General features: G+C 51.0%; 1 protein-coding gene across 1 annotated transcript in view; it reads left to right on the forward strand.

Moving 5' to 3' along the window:
* Positions 1 to 17,735, forward strand: part of ASTN2 (astrotactin 2) — a gene marked incomplete at its 5' end in the record, with an annotated part of 343,253 nt that overhangs the window by 86,790 nt on the left and 238,728 nt on the right. The window contains one exon of the mRNA XM_084272571.1: positions 963 to 1,347. Within this exon, the coding sequence (XP_084128697.1) occupies positions 963 to 1,347 (385 nt within the window). The remainder of the gene's footprint in view (positions 1 to 962; positions 1,348 to 17,735) is intronic.

Consider the following 17,735-nt stretch of genomic DNA (forward strand, 5'->3'; position numbering starts at 1 on the left):
TGGGCTATCCCCAAAAACTGCCCATCCTGGAGCTGTGCACCTCTCCTCCCCCCAGCCCCTCTTTATGGTGAGCATGACATAACTGGTATGGAATATCCTCTTTGGCCAGTTTGGGTCACCTGTCCATGGTGTGTCCCATCCCAGCTTCCTGGGTGTCCCCTGCCGCCTTGTTAGCAGGGCAGCAGGAACAACTGAGAAGTCCTTGACTGCTTGGCAACCACTAAACCATCAGTGTGTTATCCACACTGTTCTCATCCCAACTCCCAAACACCATTGTACCAGCTGCTAGAAAGAAAACTAACTCAGTCCTAGCTGAAACCAGGACACTGCTCTTGCAGGTTGAGGTGTCCACACTGTTCCTTGCTTCTGAGTGTGGAAGTCAGGTAGGGTTCTATTTTTTTTTTTTCAGTAGAGGCTTTTTTCTGGTTTGGATGGTGATGGAGTTGGGAGCTGCATTGAAGAAAACTTGGAGGAGGGGAGGGGAAGAGGAGAGCTTTGCAGAGAAGGCTTTGGTCTGTAATGTGTTGTGCAGTGTCCCCAGTTCTGCAGCTGAAGTCTTGCTGAAACCATAGGCACATCAAACCTGGTGTAAACATGTAACCTGGAGTAGCCGCACCCCTGGGAGTGGTGGTTGTGTGATGCCACTTGTTGCACTGTTGTCACATGAAATGTTGTGTCTCTGCTGAGGGTTTGCTGTTGGAGGGTTGTTTTAACACATTTTCCTCCTTTCCCATCTCCCCATGCAAGGGAGCTTGCCCACCTGTACCTTGTGTGTGTGAGTGCTCTGTGAACCTCTCCTCCCCTCCCCCCAAGCCCTGTGTGGTTTGTGGAGCACTGAGAAAAGGATTCTTGGGGGTGGAAGAGGATCCGTGGATGCTGGACACAGCATCTACTGCTCCACCTCTACACCTTGTCTCTTGACCCATCCCTGTGCATCCCTGACCCTTTGCTCTCCTCTGCAGGGTGGGCTGATCGCGCTGCTCCTGCTCCTCTTGGTCTTCACGGTGGCTCTGTACGCCCAGCGACGCTGGCACAAGCGCCGCCGTATCCCGCAGAAGAGTGCCAGCACGGAGGCCACCCACGAGATCCACTACATCCCCTCGGTGCTGCTGGGCCCCCAGGCCCGCGAGAGCTTCCGCAACTCACGCCTTCAGGCCCATAACTCGGTCATTGGGGTACCCATCCGCGAGACCCCCATTCTGGATGACTACGAGGATGAGGAGGAAGAGGAGACACCACGTCGGGCAGAGCCCAGCACCAGGGAGGATGAATTTGGCAGCCAGGTGACACGGACGTTGGAGAGCCTGGGTCGGGGTGGGGAGGAGAAGCCTGACTACGAGAAGAAAGGTTTGTGGCTTTTCTCTCTCCTCTTTTCCTCTCCCCATCCCCTGCCAGGGTGTCCATCCTGTGTGGCATCACCTCGAGAGGGTGGCTCATCAGTGCATAGGCAATGTAGCCCTCTGGGCTTTGGTCCTCAGCTGTCACCTATGAGGTGGTTTGCAGTTCATGTCCTGAACTGCTCCTCCTGAAAACTGGCAGTGCTGGGGAAACTGAGGCACAGTAGTAGAGCCCTTGGCTTTTGCTGCCAGCCCAGAAGACCAGGTCCCCTCGCAGACTGTCCTACTGGGCTGTGGGTTTGGGTGCCACAGGAGCACATGAGCTGCGTGCACAGGAGCACATGAGCTGCGTGCACAGGAGCTCTACAGAGACGTGGATTCGTGGGAGTTGACCTGTCTTCTTTGCCATGTCCTCTTCCAAAACCAGCCTTGTGTTCCCAGCACAAGCCTGGCTGGTGGGTGGGAATCTCAGGGCTCCACTTTCAGGCTCAGTGGTTTTGGTCCCAGCAATGACAGTGGCCCCTGCAAAACCCCATTGGTTTGGGGGGTGCCTGGCTGGGGGAGCAGAGCTGGCATTTCCCCAGGGAGGGAGTTGCTTTGTATGCTGCGGGCTTATGCGACACCTTGTGTGTGGTGGTCTGGAGGAGTTGGTCCTGCTGTTCCAGCAGCGCTGGAATACCTGTCTCCTCAGCAGGATGGGAATGCTGGGGTTCATACAGACATCTTGCTGTGGATGAATGTGAGCACACAGGCATCCATCAGGCTGGCTGTGGCTCTCCAGGTGGCAGAAATGTTCATTGCCTTGCTGTCAAGCAGGGCATCAGTTCTAGGAGCAAACGTGTCGGTGCGCTGGGGCTCCGCCAGCCTGCTGAGCCTCTGTGCTCCTCGGAGAGCTGCTCCATAAAGCTGTATTGTCAGTGGCAGTAACACATCCCTTGTGCTTTATTCTCTCAGCAACCAGACAAATGCTTCTGTAGTCACCTGCAAACCAAGTCGTCAGGGCTGTAGGTTTAAGGCAAGCACACAGGAGCCCTGTGTGGAGTTGGAAATGGCAGATCACAACATTCTTGATGCAGCCAGAAGTGCTGAGCTAGGTCTGTGTGGATCCAGTGGGTGAGATACCCCAAACGTGAACCCTTTCCCACCTGTGGTGTTTGGCATGGCAAACAGCATCATAGAGCATCTGTAGGTTGAATTAGAAGGAAGCCTGTGTGGTTCCTGAAGTGTGGGTGCTGGCTGCTGCCTGTCTCTGTGGCGTTGGCTGCTTGAAAGGTATAATATGGGGTAAGGTATAAACCCCTGCAGCAGCTGCAGGGAGCTGCTTGGTGGGAGCTGAGCTGGGGTGCCCGTTCCTGAGCAGGTGAGGTGCTGCAGGTGCTTTGTGCCTTCCCCAGAGGTGCTGGGCTGGGACTTGGAGGAGCTCTGGTCCCTTTGGGGTTTCCCTTGCCCAAAGCTCTGCCCAGCTCAGAAAGAAAGTAGCGGTGGGGTCCCTTATGGGTAAAACAGTCCAATACAGTGTGTAGCCAAAGGCTGGATGTGGTAGGACAGACGGACAGGTTTTCTATAGTCAGCAGCAGTCACATACACGGTGTCACTGGCTGCCCTGGGTGCAGGGAGCCTGTGCGGACAGGGCTTGGCAGTGATCACACAGGCAGCTGCTACCTGTGGTCACCCTGTGCGTGCAGCTTCCCCTGGGGCAGGGGGGACACCCAATCACAGGAGGTGGGTGCTGGTGGTGACTCTCAAGGTGCTACTGGGAGGCACTCAGGAACTCATGGAGGAGGTCAGTGTGAGAGCAGTCTAGACTGGCTGCTTTTCATTTAGGTGTTTTCTTAACTGCAGATAAAGTCCCGCTGCTGGACTGTGTTGTGCTCTCTGCACTTGGAGAACATGGGTGCTGCCCACCTCTGCATGGGTTTGGAGGGGCCACAGGCTGCACAGGTGCCGTTGCATATCTTGGGGGGATGGGTCTCCTGTACGCAGGCGAGCGGTGCTCTCCCCTGAGTGTTTCGGCTAATGCACACTTGATTGCCTGCATTTTTAAAGTCTGTCTCTCTGAAGCTGCAACACCCACCTCTGCTTATTGAATCATCATTAGAAGCTGTTTAATATTGTTCACCTGCGAGGCACAGCAAAATGCATTCAAACAAACAAAAGCAAAGTACATTAGTGCTAATTGCTGGGTGACTCTGGAGGCTGTTGCCTCTGTGCAGGGAAGGGGCTCAGGGGGTCTTCTCCCCTCTTTCTCATGAGCCGCTGAGCTTCCCTAAAGACCAAGCAATCCCTGTTGGAGCACCCACAGGGGCAGCGATGGGGGGCAGGGATGGGAAGGGGGGTGCTGCTTGGGTCTGTGGAGGAGACGCTGCAGCTCTGAGCATCGGAGCTGGGGAGAGCCCAGTGTGCTGAGAAAGCAGGTCCCTGCACCTGTGATGGTCTCAAGTGCTGCCTGAGGTTGTGCTTCTTCCCCCTGACAGCACTTTTTACTCTTGTTATCACAGTGGTGATGGTTACTGTTGCTCAAGCCAAGGTGGAGGTGCGTAGGGGTCCATCTGCCACCCCCCAGTGCTGATCCGAGCATTTGCGTTGGCATCCCCCTTTGTGTATGGCTGGCTGTTACTGGCCTGTGGTGTTAAGAGATGTTTCCCCAGCCCTCTGCTTGGAGAGAATGAAGGAATGAAAGCCTTCACGTCGCGTAACTGAGCTGCCTCTTTTATTCTTTCATATTCTCGTCTTTGTTTTGCTTTTCTATAAATTATTTAGAGTTGTGTGAGTGGGGAAGACAGCAGTAACTGCATTTCAGTCCTCTTCAAAACATAATAGTAAACAAGATCTAGGGCAGAATATTAAACTATCTGAGGGCTTCAGGAATTGGCAGTAAAGAACTTCTTATACTGGCTGAACCACCCCCCAAGCCAGGGCTGCCCCAGGCTGGAAAATATGGTCACAAATGCTCCTACCAGTTCAACTCACGATGCCACTGGGATTTGTGCCTTGGATGGAGGCAGGCTGGTGCCTTACCTGCTTTCATCCTTCCAAACAGTGCCAGTGTGTTTCCTCCCAGATGGTCACTCTTGGATGAGGCTTTGCTCAAGGAGTCGAGCTGTGGTATGTGCTGCTTGCTTCTCTCTGCTGAAGCTGGTCAGAGCCTGGATCATCAAGGACAAGGTGGATGTACTTCAGACCTAGGGGGTTTTATACCAGAAATGTAAATATACGTGCTTTGCATGTGGACTTGGTTTGCACACACAGGGGGAACGTGGTGATTCAGGAGGTGTCAGATGCACTGTGCACACAGGTGCTTCAACCTGCCTGCAGGCAGCAGATGTGGCCGGGATTCCCATGGGGATGTGGCAGGTGGGCTGGAGAAGCTGCAGTTGGTGTGAGCAGACACAGCGTACCGGGAGATCCCCTGGGATTGGAAATTCGTTCTCAGGCACAGTTCTCCCGGTGGATTGAAGGTGGATGTGCCAGCCGAGCTGTGGAGCATGGCCCTAGCTCAGGACAGGGCAACCTTCCCCTACACACCAGAGCTGCCGGATTTGGTGTGTTCTCTGGGGCTGGGCAAGGAGCTGTGCTTGCATCTCAGGGACCACATCAGCACCCAGGGGAAGAGCCCTCCTCGCCGCTCATGTGGTGTAGCTGTGATAAGACATCAGCTGGGACTTGTCAGCAGGCTCCAAATGGTATCGTTGCTGGGGCTGTCACTAGAGGCTCTTTCAAGTGTCACTTCCCAACATTAATTACTTGGGATGGCAAATCCGATGAAGATGGAGGGTTTTGGCTCACCCTCTGCCTACCTGTGCCACTTGCTTTCCCCCACATGCCACGCAGTGATTGATTTGCAGGTGCCGTGTCGCGCTGGTGGCGGGTGCTTTCCATCACTCAGGATCCACGCACCCTGTGCTGGATGGCTGTGGGGCTCACCTTTTCCATGAGGAAGAGTGTGAGGTGTTCTTATTCCCCACATGGACCTTCTGGATGTATTGGGATGGGGGATGACGGGGGAGTTGCACTGGGTGACTGTGCTCCATGTAGCCCTGCAAAACCAGGAGAGAAGTCCCTGCCCGAGTGGTTGAGCAGCAGAAGTGTTTTTCAAATCATGGGCAAGCAGAGCGTGGATCAATGAGCCAAACTTTCTTCCCAAGTCTCAGGCAGCACTAAGCAGTGATGCAGATGAGGAGGGCTGCTCCCACGCGACGCCGGAGCATCTGAAGTGAAGCCCGGCACAAACAAAACACGGGAGCAATGTGCTGAATAATGACATCTAGCAACAAGCCCGTCTGAATGATAAAGTTAATGAAATTACAGGTTCTGACCTGATACCAGGCTCTGCTGTGGGTAGATAAACAGCAGGGCAAAGATGAGATGTTTATTTCTCCCTAGCTGCAGCTGTAATCTGGATGCGCTGTGCAGGGCCATTAACATTATGACTGTTATGCAAAATCATTTTTGACTTGGGGGAAGAGGAGAGAGGGGAGAAAAAAATTAAATAAAAAGGAGAATGGGAAAAAAAAATCCCCCAAGTCCCTAGAAAATGGAAAGCTGACAAAATTAGAATTGCAGCAGGAGCACAAACTGACCTGGTGACATTGCCCAGAACCCAGATGAATTTAGACAGAAGAAGAAATCCAAGGCAGTTTAAGAAGAAAAGTAGTCTTTTTTGAAATTAATATAATAAAATGAAATGGAGCGAGGAAGGAGGCAATAGCCAGGCAGTCCTAATTAGGCACAAAGGATCCCTTTGTGCCGGTGTGGAAAGGGGGTTGCACCAGCCCTGCGTGGTTTTGGGTTGTCTCCAGGGTTTTCGCGTCCCATGGGGGTGTGTGGAGCCAAGAGAGGTCTGTGCTGTGGGGTGCGGTTTGTTCCTGGGCTCTTGGCCTTGGGTGGGGAGACCCTTGTGTCTGAACCCAGTCACTGTGCATCCCTGAGTTCTGTGACGGAGGGGTAAATTCATGAAGGTGATGTCAGTGTTCCTCACTGCCTCTGTCCTCACTTTGGGTAGTTTCTAGTCTGTGTTCCTGATGATTTCTGCTCTCCTGCCTTTCCTGAGCAGATGGTCTTGAGCTCCAGTCCTTTGGGAATCTCTAACTTGCTTTTATGTTTTAATATACCCAGCTCTCCTCTTTACCGATGTGGTCTCACCTATGGCAGCAGGAGCCCTTCGCTTCTGCCCATCAGGTGCTGTTTGAGCAGGTTCGGTTCCCAGTCTGGTGCAGGCACCACAGCAGCATCCCCAGATGGGATGTGTTGGATGCACAGAGATGGAGATGGTAAAGGAAGGCAGATAAAAGCCCAGCAAGCCTGAATGTGGGGCTACCCACAAGTTCCCCGAGAAGATTTTGCCAAGCTAAATCTCCTAAGGATCAGTGAGAAGCTGAACTACTGCCTGGAGAAAAGCGAGCAGAAAATAGATGTCAGACTTGAAAATGGAGTATCTGCAATTCCAGTCCTGCAACAAAGGATCCAGCCTTATTTTCTCAGTTTCTTTCATGTTCAAAAAAAGAACTTTTCAAGCGGGCCTTCGTGCTGGCTTCACAGGCTCTGCAGTCTGGGTATGGCCTCCAAGTCTAGACAGGAGACAGGACTTATTACTGATGGTACCAATGATTAATACCATAGGCATATCAAAGGTGTGGCTGTGCAGTCATCTTGAATTCATATCTCCTGGACTTTCTTGTCACCTGCTGTGTGAACTGAGGTAAACCTCTGAAGTTTCTCTTACTTGATCCGTGGATGCTTTTCTCTGTAGTGGTAGCAAGGGGCTTTTGAGTGTGCCTGAAAAATGGCCTGGCACCTAGAGAGAACCTGGAGGTGTAGATCTGCCTTCACTCTGCCACTGGCTGCTCTGGTAACCATGGTCATGTCACTTAAAGGTCCAGTCTTCACCTGTGAGATGGAGAGGGGAGCCAAGCCAGGCAGAAGATGGGGGACAAAAGGAAATGTAGGAACTGCTAATGTAAGGGATTGACAGCCTGTGGTCTCCTGGCCAAAACACTCTGTGGGATGTGGTCCAGAAGAACTGTAGGAGAAGGGGTTTTTGCAGGGGAGAGAACTGGCTCAGATCTGAGATAACAGCAGGCAGGGGAGGGGTCCTGGTGACAAGGAGAGGGAGCTTCCTATGCCACCCACCAGCACAGGGGCAGCTGTTTTGGTGGCTGCATTTCAGTCATCATCTTCACCTCCCAGTGAAGCTTCTTCCAGCTTTGCCCTGGAGGGATGTTTTGGGGCCTGAGATGTGGAGGGCTGGTAGTTAAGCTGTGTTCTAGAGATCTTATTTGTAACAAATACATGAATATTTCCAGTATCTTGGACATGAGATTTAAAGCCCAGGTATGTCAGAGGCGATGCCCTCGTAATGGGCAGGGTGATGGTGTTCTCCTTCGTGATGGAGATGGGCAGAGAGCTCGAGGGCAATGGGAGCAAGATGATTGCCTTGGTGATACTGTCCCTGAGCTGACAACCCAGCATCCTTGAGGGGTTATCGGAGCTCAGCTGGGGTTGTGGCTGGCTGTGGGCTGGGAGATCCCTGCCACACTGGGCTGAGCCATCATCACTGGGGCTGGGAGCTGCTGCCTACAGCTGCCCTTCTCTCGGGTAGGCAGATGCAGTGCCACCCTGAATCCAAGCATTAACCAGAGGCTTTCTGAGCCTTTAATAAATAAAATGATAGCTTAACTTTTGCCGGGGCTGGAAGCTAAAATGGGATAGTACGTCAGGCTGGCATCTGATTTGTCTTGGGGCTCTGTCTTCTTTCCAGTGACCTGATGGGATCGTGACCCTCTTTGTACGTGATCAGCTTTGCCCAGCTCTAATCCCCGCCAACTCCTTGCGTAATTTACAGGGACCTTTGAAAATGTATATTCACGTAGCCTGCCAGTGGAAAGTGTTTTTTGCAATCCCCTATTCCTGGCTGAAAAAGCCAGCTGCAAATTTCAGCTTGACAGAAATAAAATAAGGAAAAAAGGAAGAGGCCAAAGAGGGCAGGAATCAGATCCCAATTCAGACAATGTTTAAGCACATGCTTAGCTAGGGTCTTGAGTTGCTAAAGAAATTAAACGTGTCTTTAAGTTCAACATGCTTAATTCCAGCTGATTTGAGTGCATTAATGAAGAGAACAGGGGCCCCAGTTGCAGAGATGACAGTGGATGTGCTGTTGGGTCCTTTAGTTTTATGGTGATGCCAGCTCTGACTTTAGCATTGATTAGAAAACAGCCATACCTGCCAGGGAAAAGTTTTGCTTTCCAGAGAGATAAACACAGTCATAATTAATATATTAATTACCTTTTGAGCTCTGAATGGAGAGCTGCCAGACTGGAGTTTTAGATTTGTTTTGATATCCTATCACACTGAACTGGCTGCCTTCATCCAGAGTTTGGGTTGCTCAACATGGAGGGAAGGAAGGAACAATGGTCTCCTGGCCTGCTGGTCCTGTGGGGGATGCTCCCCCTCCCTGACACCCCCCAGAGAAAGTGGCCTGAAGCACCACAGATGCATGGGAGTGAGCACAGGATATCTTCACAGGTCAGAAGGGATGGTGGAAGTTCCTGGGAGCTGATGGCCTCCTCTGGTGCTGCATCCCCTTGGCCAAGGGCATTACCATGTTGGCATGTGCTTAATGACTAATGAAGATTTAAACATCTCAGACCAGTCAGGACTCTTCCTGGCCCATGGTAAGTGTAGATGTTGATAAAGGCCAGTAGATTGGATTTCCTGACGTAGTTTTCTTGGTTTTCTTCCCTCTCTTCAGCTTTGGTGTATCCCACTTGTAATTTCATGAGACAGAGCAGGGAAGAAGCAGATGGAAAAGCTGCTTCTGGTGGTGCCATTGGGAGTGAAAAAGGGGTGTTTCAATATGTCAGCATTTTTCTGAGCATCCCATAGGGATGGCAGCTTCCTGGAGCCCTGCTGATTTATTGTCACTCTGTGAGGCTCAGGGTGGTCTCACTCTGTTGCTGGACAATATATCATGTGGTCACCTCTTCTCCCAACCACAGGTAGGTGACTTGTGGCTCCTTGGGTCAGCAGCAGGTCTTTTAGTGTGGGGTTTTGTTGGGTTTTGTGGGGCTGCTAGTTCCTGTGGAGATGTCGAGGCAGTTTTGTGTGCAGTTGTCCTGATTCCCCAGGTGTCCAAAGTGCTTTTTGTCCAGGCAAAATCACAAGCTCACAGAAGATAAGCTGTGAAGTTTTGGCTGTCCAAGGAAAACAAGCCATCAGGAACTATATTTATATAAATGCCAGGCGTGCATTGTTCATCACTCTGTGCATCACAATGAATGTTTGATAAAGCACTACATTATTTAAGGCATAGCTGGGTTGTAGGCCAGTTGTTGACCAGGATTAGCTTTGAGGTAATCCTTTTTTTACTTTTTTCCCCTGATGCAAACCCTAAGAAATAATATAGTGGCTGTTTATTCCCCTTGGGAGATTCTGGGGATCCCAAGTGTCTTTCCCTCTCCTGGATTTCTGTGCTGGGTTGCATCTTGCAGCTACTTAGTGTGCAATGCAGAGGGCCTGGGATTGCTGCAGCTCTGCCCAAGGTTGTCCTTCCATGGTGTCAGCATGGAGCAAAAACCCACCACTGGTTTCAGAAGTCAGGCTGACCAGGAGAAGAAGGTTTGGAGTCTGGGATGGAGAACAAACACACAATGTTCCCATTTCTGCTGGAAATACATAGATGCTAGTGAGTACTCAGTCAGTTCTTAGGATGCTCAGAGCTGAAACTGCTCTAGATCCTGTTGGGTGCATTAGGGCAATGGGCTTTTCTTGGTACACAATGCTTGTCACTTCTTTGCCTTGCCTTTATCAGCATCAGGGCTGCGCTGGTTGGTTTAGGTGAAGTGGTCTCCTCATCGGTCTGTCCTGGATTTTATGGGGAAGAGATCAGGGAGGGCAGCTGCAGCTCCAGGTCTTGGCTCTGTTTGCATGCCCTCCTCCTATCCATCATGTGTTACCTGGCTGTAGCACCGAGATGGTTAGTTTTGTCAGCTGGTTCCTAAGGAAGATGGATCGAGGCCAGGCACCTGCGCTGATATTAGGTCTGCAGGCACCTTCCAGTCCCATTTATCATTGGGCAGTGACCTACGCGAAGGACCGGTGGGAGAGGAAACTTATTAACAAGGTGCTTTGAATCAATCCTTTCTGACGGCCCCGGTGAGTTACAGCATTTTCAGTGATGCACCCACCAGGTCCTGTGAAGTCTGGCGGTGCTCAGCCTCGCTGCTCCACCTGTCTGGCTTGGAAGGGGCTTGCTTTTGATAGCCTGGGCTCTGTGGATGTTCCCACAGCTCCAGGTTGTCTTTGGAGTTAGCGAGCTGCTTCCTAAATCCTTCTTTCCTGCCTATAACCCGTACTTCAGTGCTTTCCAGCATGGGAGGTGGCTGGTCCCTGCTGCTGCGTGCATTGCTAAGGCTCCTTGGCCCCATTGCAGTATGGGTTTTTGGTGGTTTGCCCTTCTTTTAACATCCAACCAGCAGATTCGCTCTATGCCATGCTGCTGAGTAGGGAGTTGAGTGGGGGTTGAGACCAGAGAGAGGTCACCATGGGACATTTCCCACCCATGTTTCCTGGCCTTTGCTGTTCCAGGATGCCTGCCCTGCTTTGTCCATTCCTAGGGGTGCTGGGACTCTCTCACACTCCTGCTTTACAGATGCTGAAGTGCTGCTCCTTCAGGCTCATCCTCCAGATGAGGTCCCTCAGCCAGGTGGGGATGGAGCCTTCTCCTGCCCTCAGTGGGTCCCTGCCCCAGCTGGCTCCCGGCACAGATTTTCCCCTGGTGTTGTGGAGTTGCTGGAGATGTGCGGTGGAGGTCAGCGCTGTGCTCTTGAGCCGTCAGCTCTCTTCCACGCAACATTAGCCCGGGCCGCTTCGTGTGCCCATTAGCACCAAATTGGGAACCTTTCTCCAGAGTGTTCTTATTTAACTTCTCCATTATTTTATAACTTGAGGAGCATTAGCTGCTGCTGAGGGTCTGCCCATCTTTCCTGCTCGTCTCTGCTCTCTGTGTAAGCGATAAAGTTATGGTGCCTCATAAAAAGAAAAGGTAAGTTAAGGGTTTTATTGGAGTGGAGATAGTGGGAAGCAAAGTCTCCAGTGGCCCAGACCCTGTTGGTGCTGGGATCAGGGGTAGATGGGGCATATTAACAGAGCAGCATCCTGGGGTCAAAGCCTTTACCTTGCAGCAGAACAAATGACAGAATCAAAAAACATTTAGGTGTTGGAAGGGACCTTGAAAGATCATCCAGTCCTACCCCCTGCAATAAGCAAGGACACCTTCAACTAGATCGGGTTGCTCAGAGCCCTGTTCAGCCCAAACCTGGATGTTTCTGAGGCTGGGGCATCTACAGCCTCTCTGGGCAGCCTGTGCCAGTGCTTCATCACCCTTGTTGCAAAAAATGTCTTCCTTCTATCTAGCCTAAATCTTCCTTCTCTTAGTTTAAAACTGTTACCCCTTGAACTTTTGCTGCAGCTCCTACTAAAAGTCTGCCCCCATCTTTCTTCCAAACTCTGTTTGAGTATTGAAAGTCCACAATAAGGTCTCCCTGGAGCCTTCTCCAGGCTGAACAACCCCAGTCTGCAGTGCCTTGTTGATGTTAAGGGAGGGATGTGCCAGAAAAGTCTTTGCCTTGTAGAAGAGACAAGGATTTCCTAGTCAGAAACAGCTCCTGGGAAGGTCAAACCTGGTGGGTGGCAGCCCAAAACATGCAGAGACCCGGCTGCTTTGTGGGGTGCTCACCAGGCAAAGGTGCAGGGCAAAGGTGGAGACCGTTGGATCGTGGCTCTTAAGCATTTGATCTTTCGTGCTGTGTTCATAATTATAGTGCATTATCTTAATTACCTGCCTGGGCAGTTGGGAGTGTGGTGGGGGAAAGGGAAAGGAGGAAGGTGGAAAGGAAAAGAAACTGCTGGGTGGCGAATAACTCACCGGCTCTGTCGATGGGGCTACAGTTGTGGTCGAAGTTGGAAACGATGCTATTAATACAATACTTACTCATTTCCTATAATAAAAAAACCCCAGAAGTGCTTTGCAATTACCCAATTCGGAATGAAATTAACATTCCGTGGCATTTTCCAGTAAACGGTTAGTTTGCACACATGAGTGGAGGCAATTAGCTGGGAAGCAATTGAGCGCCGTGACTGGAGAGAGGATGAAGAAGGGTCAGGGCAGCCGGCACTGGGCGGGCACTGCCATGGGCTCTGGCTCCTGATGCCCCTTCCCAGAAGGCTGGGCATTCCCATAGGTCCTGCCGGTTTGAGGAGCAGCTTAACTGGCTGCAGTAAGGACAGGAGTTGCAGCTATTGTCTCCTGCTCTATGTGGGTGAAGCAGGGATGAAGAGCAAAGCTTTGCAATCAAAGAGTAAAGCAGAGTGGGTGCATGGTCAGAGGGGTTGTGGAGTGTGCTGGTGTTCCCTGGCATCCCAGGACCCTGAGTAAATGTGGGTCTCCGTCTCCATCCCGTGCTGCGTGCCAGCCTCTCCCAGCATCCCCCTTCCCCATCAGCACCCTGAGCTTTATTAAAAACCAATGGATACTTTTTCTTCAGATTTGTTAAACTACTGAAAACTTCTGATCCTATCAGGGTTGAGTTTTATTTTTCCCCCTGCCTCATACCAGATAAGGACTGAGCTGGCTCTGAGCCCGGAGCTGAGGGTGGCGGAGAACAGGGTAGGGAAGCAGTCATCTCATGAATATATGAAGGAGGAAAGTACATTTGTTCAGTTTCCTTCAAAGGAGACATCTCAAATAAAACTTTATCTCTTCTTATGCTACCCTTCCCCCCTCCAATTTGCAATTAAAATCAGTTTTTTTTGCGTATAAAAATCTATTTTTATAAGGAGAGTTATTAATGTATATAATAATCTAAGAATGTATTAATACCTCTGTATTAATACTTACCTTAAAAAAAGTGTGTGTTTTCTATTTTAAAACTCAACAAAAAGGGTCGGGAGAGAAAAGAAAGAAGACGTCGGGATGGAACACAAGCCTGTTTTCAGAACGCTCCTGGCTTCCCATATCCCTCTGTTGCTGCATCTGAAAACCCCTCTGTGTAAAAGCGCTTCTCGGGGAGAGATTGATCCTCCCTCGCGCCACGCTGGCAGCTGGGCTGGGGGCCAGCTCCGGCGAAGCACGCGGTGCCACGTATATCATTTCCCCTGATGGGTTTGCCTAAGGATGGCTTGGAGATGTATGCATTGCAGGAGGTGCTCGGTCCTCTGATGTATGGGTATGTGTGGGTATTTGTGCTTTGTTTTGATTTTTTTTATATATATATATATATTTTTAAAGTTGCTTGTGTAATGCAGCCAGTAGTCTCCTGGTGTTCTTGGGCGTGTGATGCGCCCGCACGTGGCATATGACTTGGATAGGTGGAGAGCGAGGGACTGATAGGGATGGAGACTTCTGCTTCAGAGGTGGTGGTGGAGGGGGTTTGGTGGCTGGAGAAAGAGATGGAGAGGTAAAGTTTTCAGTGTTTCTCATGTCTTTGCCGTATCCACCATGGTCTGTGGCAGGACATCACTCTCCACAAGCATTCTCATACCAATATGTGTGAAGTTGTGGTACAAACCTCTCCCACCATCATCACATAGGCAGTGGCGTAATTACCTAATTTTATGCTAGTTGAGCTCTCTGCTTTCTGGAGTTTAGTACCTTCAGGGTGGCTCTGTTGAAAATCCATCCACATCCCAGTTTCAGAACAAACACCGTTGCTTATTTCATGCTTCAAAAAGCAACAAACACCCATTATTTAGGGTTGGTGACAAAACAGGGTTTCCACCGTGTGGAAAACTTCCAGTATTGTGAAATTTATGCTCATTCCCAAGTAGAATCAGAAAGTTGATTTCTTGAAATATTCTGTAGAAAAGAGATTTCCAAAACATGCATTCAGAAACATCAGCATGTGAAACTCAAAGGTCTGATTTGGAGGAAACAATTGCAAAGTTATTAAACAGCATTACACATACCTGATGTTTATGTGGTATGTTATGGACGTGATGATGCATTTAGGCCTTTTGAGGCAGCGTCAGTGATTCCCAGGAGAGCACCTTGTGCCTCGAAAAAGTGGATTCACAGAGCTGTAGGGGTTGGAAGGGATTTCCAGAGACTGAGTCCAACCTCCCTGCCGAAGCAGGTTCCCTAGGACAGGTTGCACAAGTTGATGTCTGGACAGGTCTAAAATATCTCCTGAGAAGGAGACCCCACAACCTCCCTGGGCAGGATTATTTGAAAAGCCTGGAAGCAGTTGGCAAGAGGGCAGAAGATGGACATGGAGAAGAGCTGGTGTCCGAGACGAGGGGGCTGCGTCCTACACATGGCCATGGGTGCCGTTACGAATGCCTACACAGGTCAGGAGGTAAAAATCCCACCAACCTTGACTTCTAATTGTGCTCAAACTTTTCCATGTAATCCTTGATTGAGTTTGATGTATTCTTGTGAAACACTTTGATTCCAGCGAGGCAGCGTGCTCAGTCGAGCAGCTCTTGGGCTGCTCTGTGAGTTATTCCTCTCTACAAAACTCTGGGAGCATTTTAAGCACTGGTAATTTTGAGGAATCGATCACTTGCCCTCTGACACTCAGAAATCAAAGAGAGGGATGGGAAAATCAGATGCTTAAAAAACTATGTTTACTAAAAATATGTTTTACTCAGTACCTGGTGTAGAAAGCTCTAACAGAAGCTGCTGTTGCCTTTTCCGTCTTCATGCAGATGTTGTGTGAGGGACTGTTGTGGCTCCAGGGCCCAAAACTTTAGCTGAACACCAAGGACTGAGAGGCTAGAGTAAGGTGGCACCTTTGCAGCCCTTAAGCCTCCCCGCTCTGTTTTAATACGCTGCAAAAAGCAAGTCCAGGAATGCCCAGCTTTCCCAACTGCTCAGCGGCAGCATGAGGCCTTGAGCCTGGTTTGGAGAGGAGCTGCTGCCCTGCTGAGGTCTGATGTGGTGTCAAGAGGGGCTGCCAGGGGGTGTCTTGGCTTAGGCTGAGGGCAGTCCTCCAGTGTGTGGTACAGCTGTACCACTGGGATCCTCCAAGGGCACATCTGAAGACCATAAAATATCTCCGTGAAGTTGACTGCTTGTTTCCAAGGGCTGTGGGACACTTCCATCACCACTGGTTCCATCCTGGCATCCCAGCCTCTGCTGGCAGACCGCAGGTTGCACAAGGGGGTTTTGCAGTTCCTTGTGCTGGGCCCTTGGGGATGTCCTGGGGTGGTGGATACCCCATCCAAGAGTGGCCAGTGGAGGTGGAGGCACACAACTAGTGCATCTCTGAAATACAGGTTGTGGGCAGTTGAGCTGATTTGAGCCTGGGACTGTGTTTTGGAGAATCCTTCCTGGCCACTGAAGCTGGTGAGGTCCTAGTTTTGGTATCTCCCCAAAACAGCCCCATGTGTCTAGGAGAGCTATGGCTCTTCTGGTCCCTCCGGGAGTCCTGCGGGGGCTGGATTGGGTGCTGCTGCTTCCATCTCCATTGCAATGTATTTTTACCCGAACACAGTTCGTATTTTTCAGCTGATGACTTTTTTTTGTTGTTGTTGATGTGATTTTTATGCCAAGCCACATATTTTCCCAACTGCAATTTGTGCAAGAAAAAGGAAAGGAGAAAGGAAGGCGATTGGTATGAATTGTTTTGTGGGAGACGTGCAAACGTATAGGGGAGCCATAAGGAGAGCACATCGCTTTCAGAATAGCATATGGGGGTGGACAGGAGGGAGGTGTTCGACGGGAACATGCAATGTGCTTTACAAAGGTATGGTGACCTTCAGCTGCGTCCTTAAATCGCTGCTGGAGATGGAAACTGATTTTGCGGAGGCTGAAGAGCCTCGTGCTTCCTGTGCTTCAGCTTGTTCGTGGGGCTGTTTCGCTGCCAAAGGCCCTCGCTTTTCTAGGATGGGGTAAGATTGAGATCATAGCATTGTGCCAAACCTCGGGGTGGATCTCACCACCTCTGCCAGGCTGGAGAAACTCTCAACGTGGTGACGAAGATGTGAGCTCAGTAGCCCTGATGGGTTTATCTCCTAGAAACGGGGGCTGGGAGTGAAGGCGGTTTGGCAAAGCCTTGCTCAGGGAGGGGTGGTCCTGTTGTTGCTGATTCTGCGTTGTGTTCAGCTGTCGGGTAGAACCAGTGCCTGGGCACTGATGGTGCCACAGCAGCATCCGGGTAGTGCAGCAACACCGGGAGCCACTGGCTGAGCCCATATTTGGCATGTGCAGCCCAAGGGTTCCGTGGGGCTGAGCTGGAGGGTTTGAAGCTTTGCACTACGCTGTGGCAGTGTGCGCTCCCATCCTTTCCCTAACAGTTAAAACCTTTGCAGACGATGGCAGTGGCAAGCACACCGGCAGCACGTGCACGTGTGCGCCCACCGCCATGCTGAACTTGTGTTTGCCATGTTGGGCTGTGATGCCTGAGGGACATTGGTCCAGGTGGGCGGTGGGTTCCTCCCCTGGCTGTCCAGGCTTAGGTGGCTGACCATGGAAATCCCTGGGTGGCAAAGCCCCTGTTTTAATTTACAATGGACTGTGGTTTGTGGTGGACTGTGTGTCTTTTACAGATGTGACGGACACCCCTGTATTCAACAGAGCCCTACCAGCCCCAGTGAGCACTGTGTCTTGTTATGTCATGGTGCACTGGTTTCTTCTCCCTCCCTTTTTGTCACGGTTGGCAATGCGTGAAGGCTCCTTCCTTCATCCTTGACCCCCGACATTCCTTCAGTTGAAGCCCAGCTACCTTTCATTTCTCAGCGAGGGTTTTCTCCATGCTGGCTGTGTTGAGCTCTGCGCCAAGATCATGTCAAGGGTTTTTTCCCTGTTTCCTTTTTTGTCCCCTGTTTTGTGGGTTTTCCCTGTTTCCTTTTTCCCCACCATTGCTCCAGCTGCCTGAGCTCAGGCACATGGAGAGGCCCACCATGTGCTGGTGCACGCAAGCTGTGCCCCGGCTTTTTGCTCCCATTCCTGCAATGCATGTTTGTAACACCACAAATAGCTGTCAACTGCAGGGACCCCATCCCCGTGAAGGAAATGTGTTCCCCCCGCCTCTTTTGGCGGTCGTTCCGCTGATGAGCGTGCGAGCAGATGCCTCTGGATGGATGTGCTGAGCGTGGTGGCCAGATGGGGTACGATCACTGCTGTGCCCATTGCTCCCATCAGCAGAGAAAAGACCACAAGAGACCCGCGACCTGGCCATGTTGTGCTGCTAGCTGAAGGCATGGCCCCCTCCTCCCCTCCCGCGCTCTCCTTCTGGCCTCCTTTCGGTAAATAAGCCTCAGCCGCGCGGTTCCCGAGCTCCCCGCTCCACTTGCACACGTTATATATCGCGCAGCCCCGAGGTTCAAATAACTTGCCATCTGTTCCCAGGAAGGGCCCTGCTACACTTGCTCCTGGGTGAAGGAGCTGCAGGGATGGGTTTC

Source organism: Gallinula chloropus, assembly GCF_964237585.1.
Source record: "Gallinula chloropus genome assembly, chromosome: 18".
Lineage (NCBI taxonomy): Eukaryota > Metazoa > Chordata > Aves > Gruiformes > Rallidae > Gallinula > Gallinula chloropus.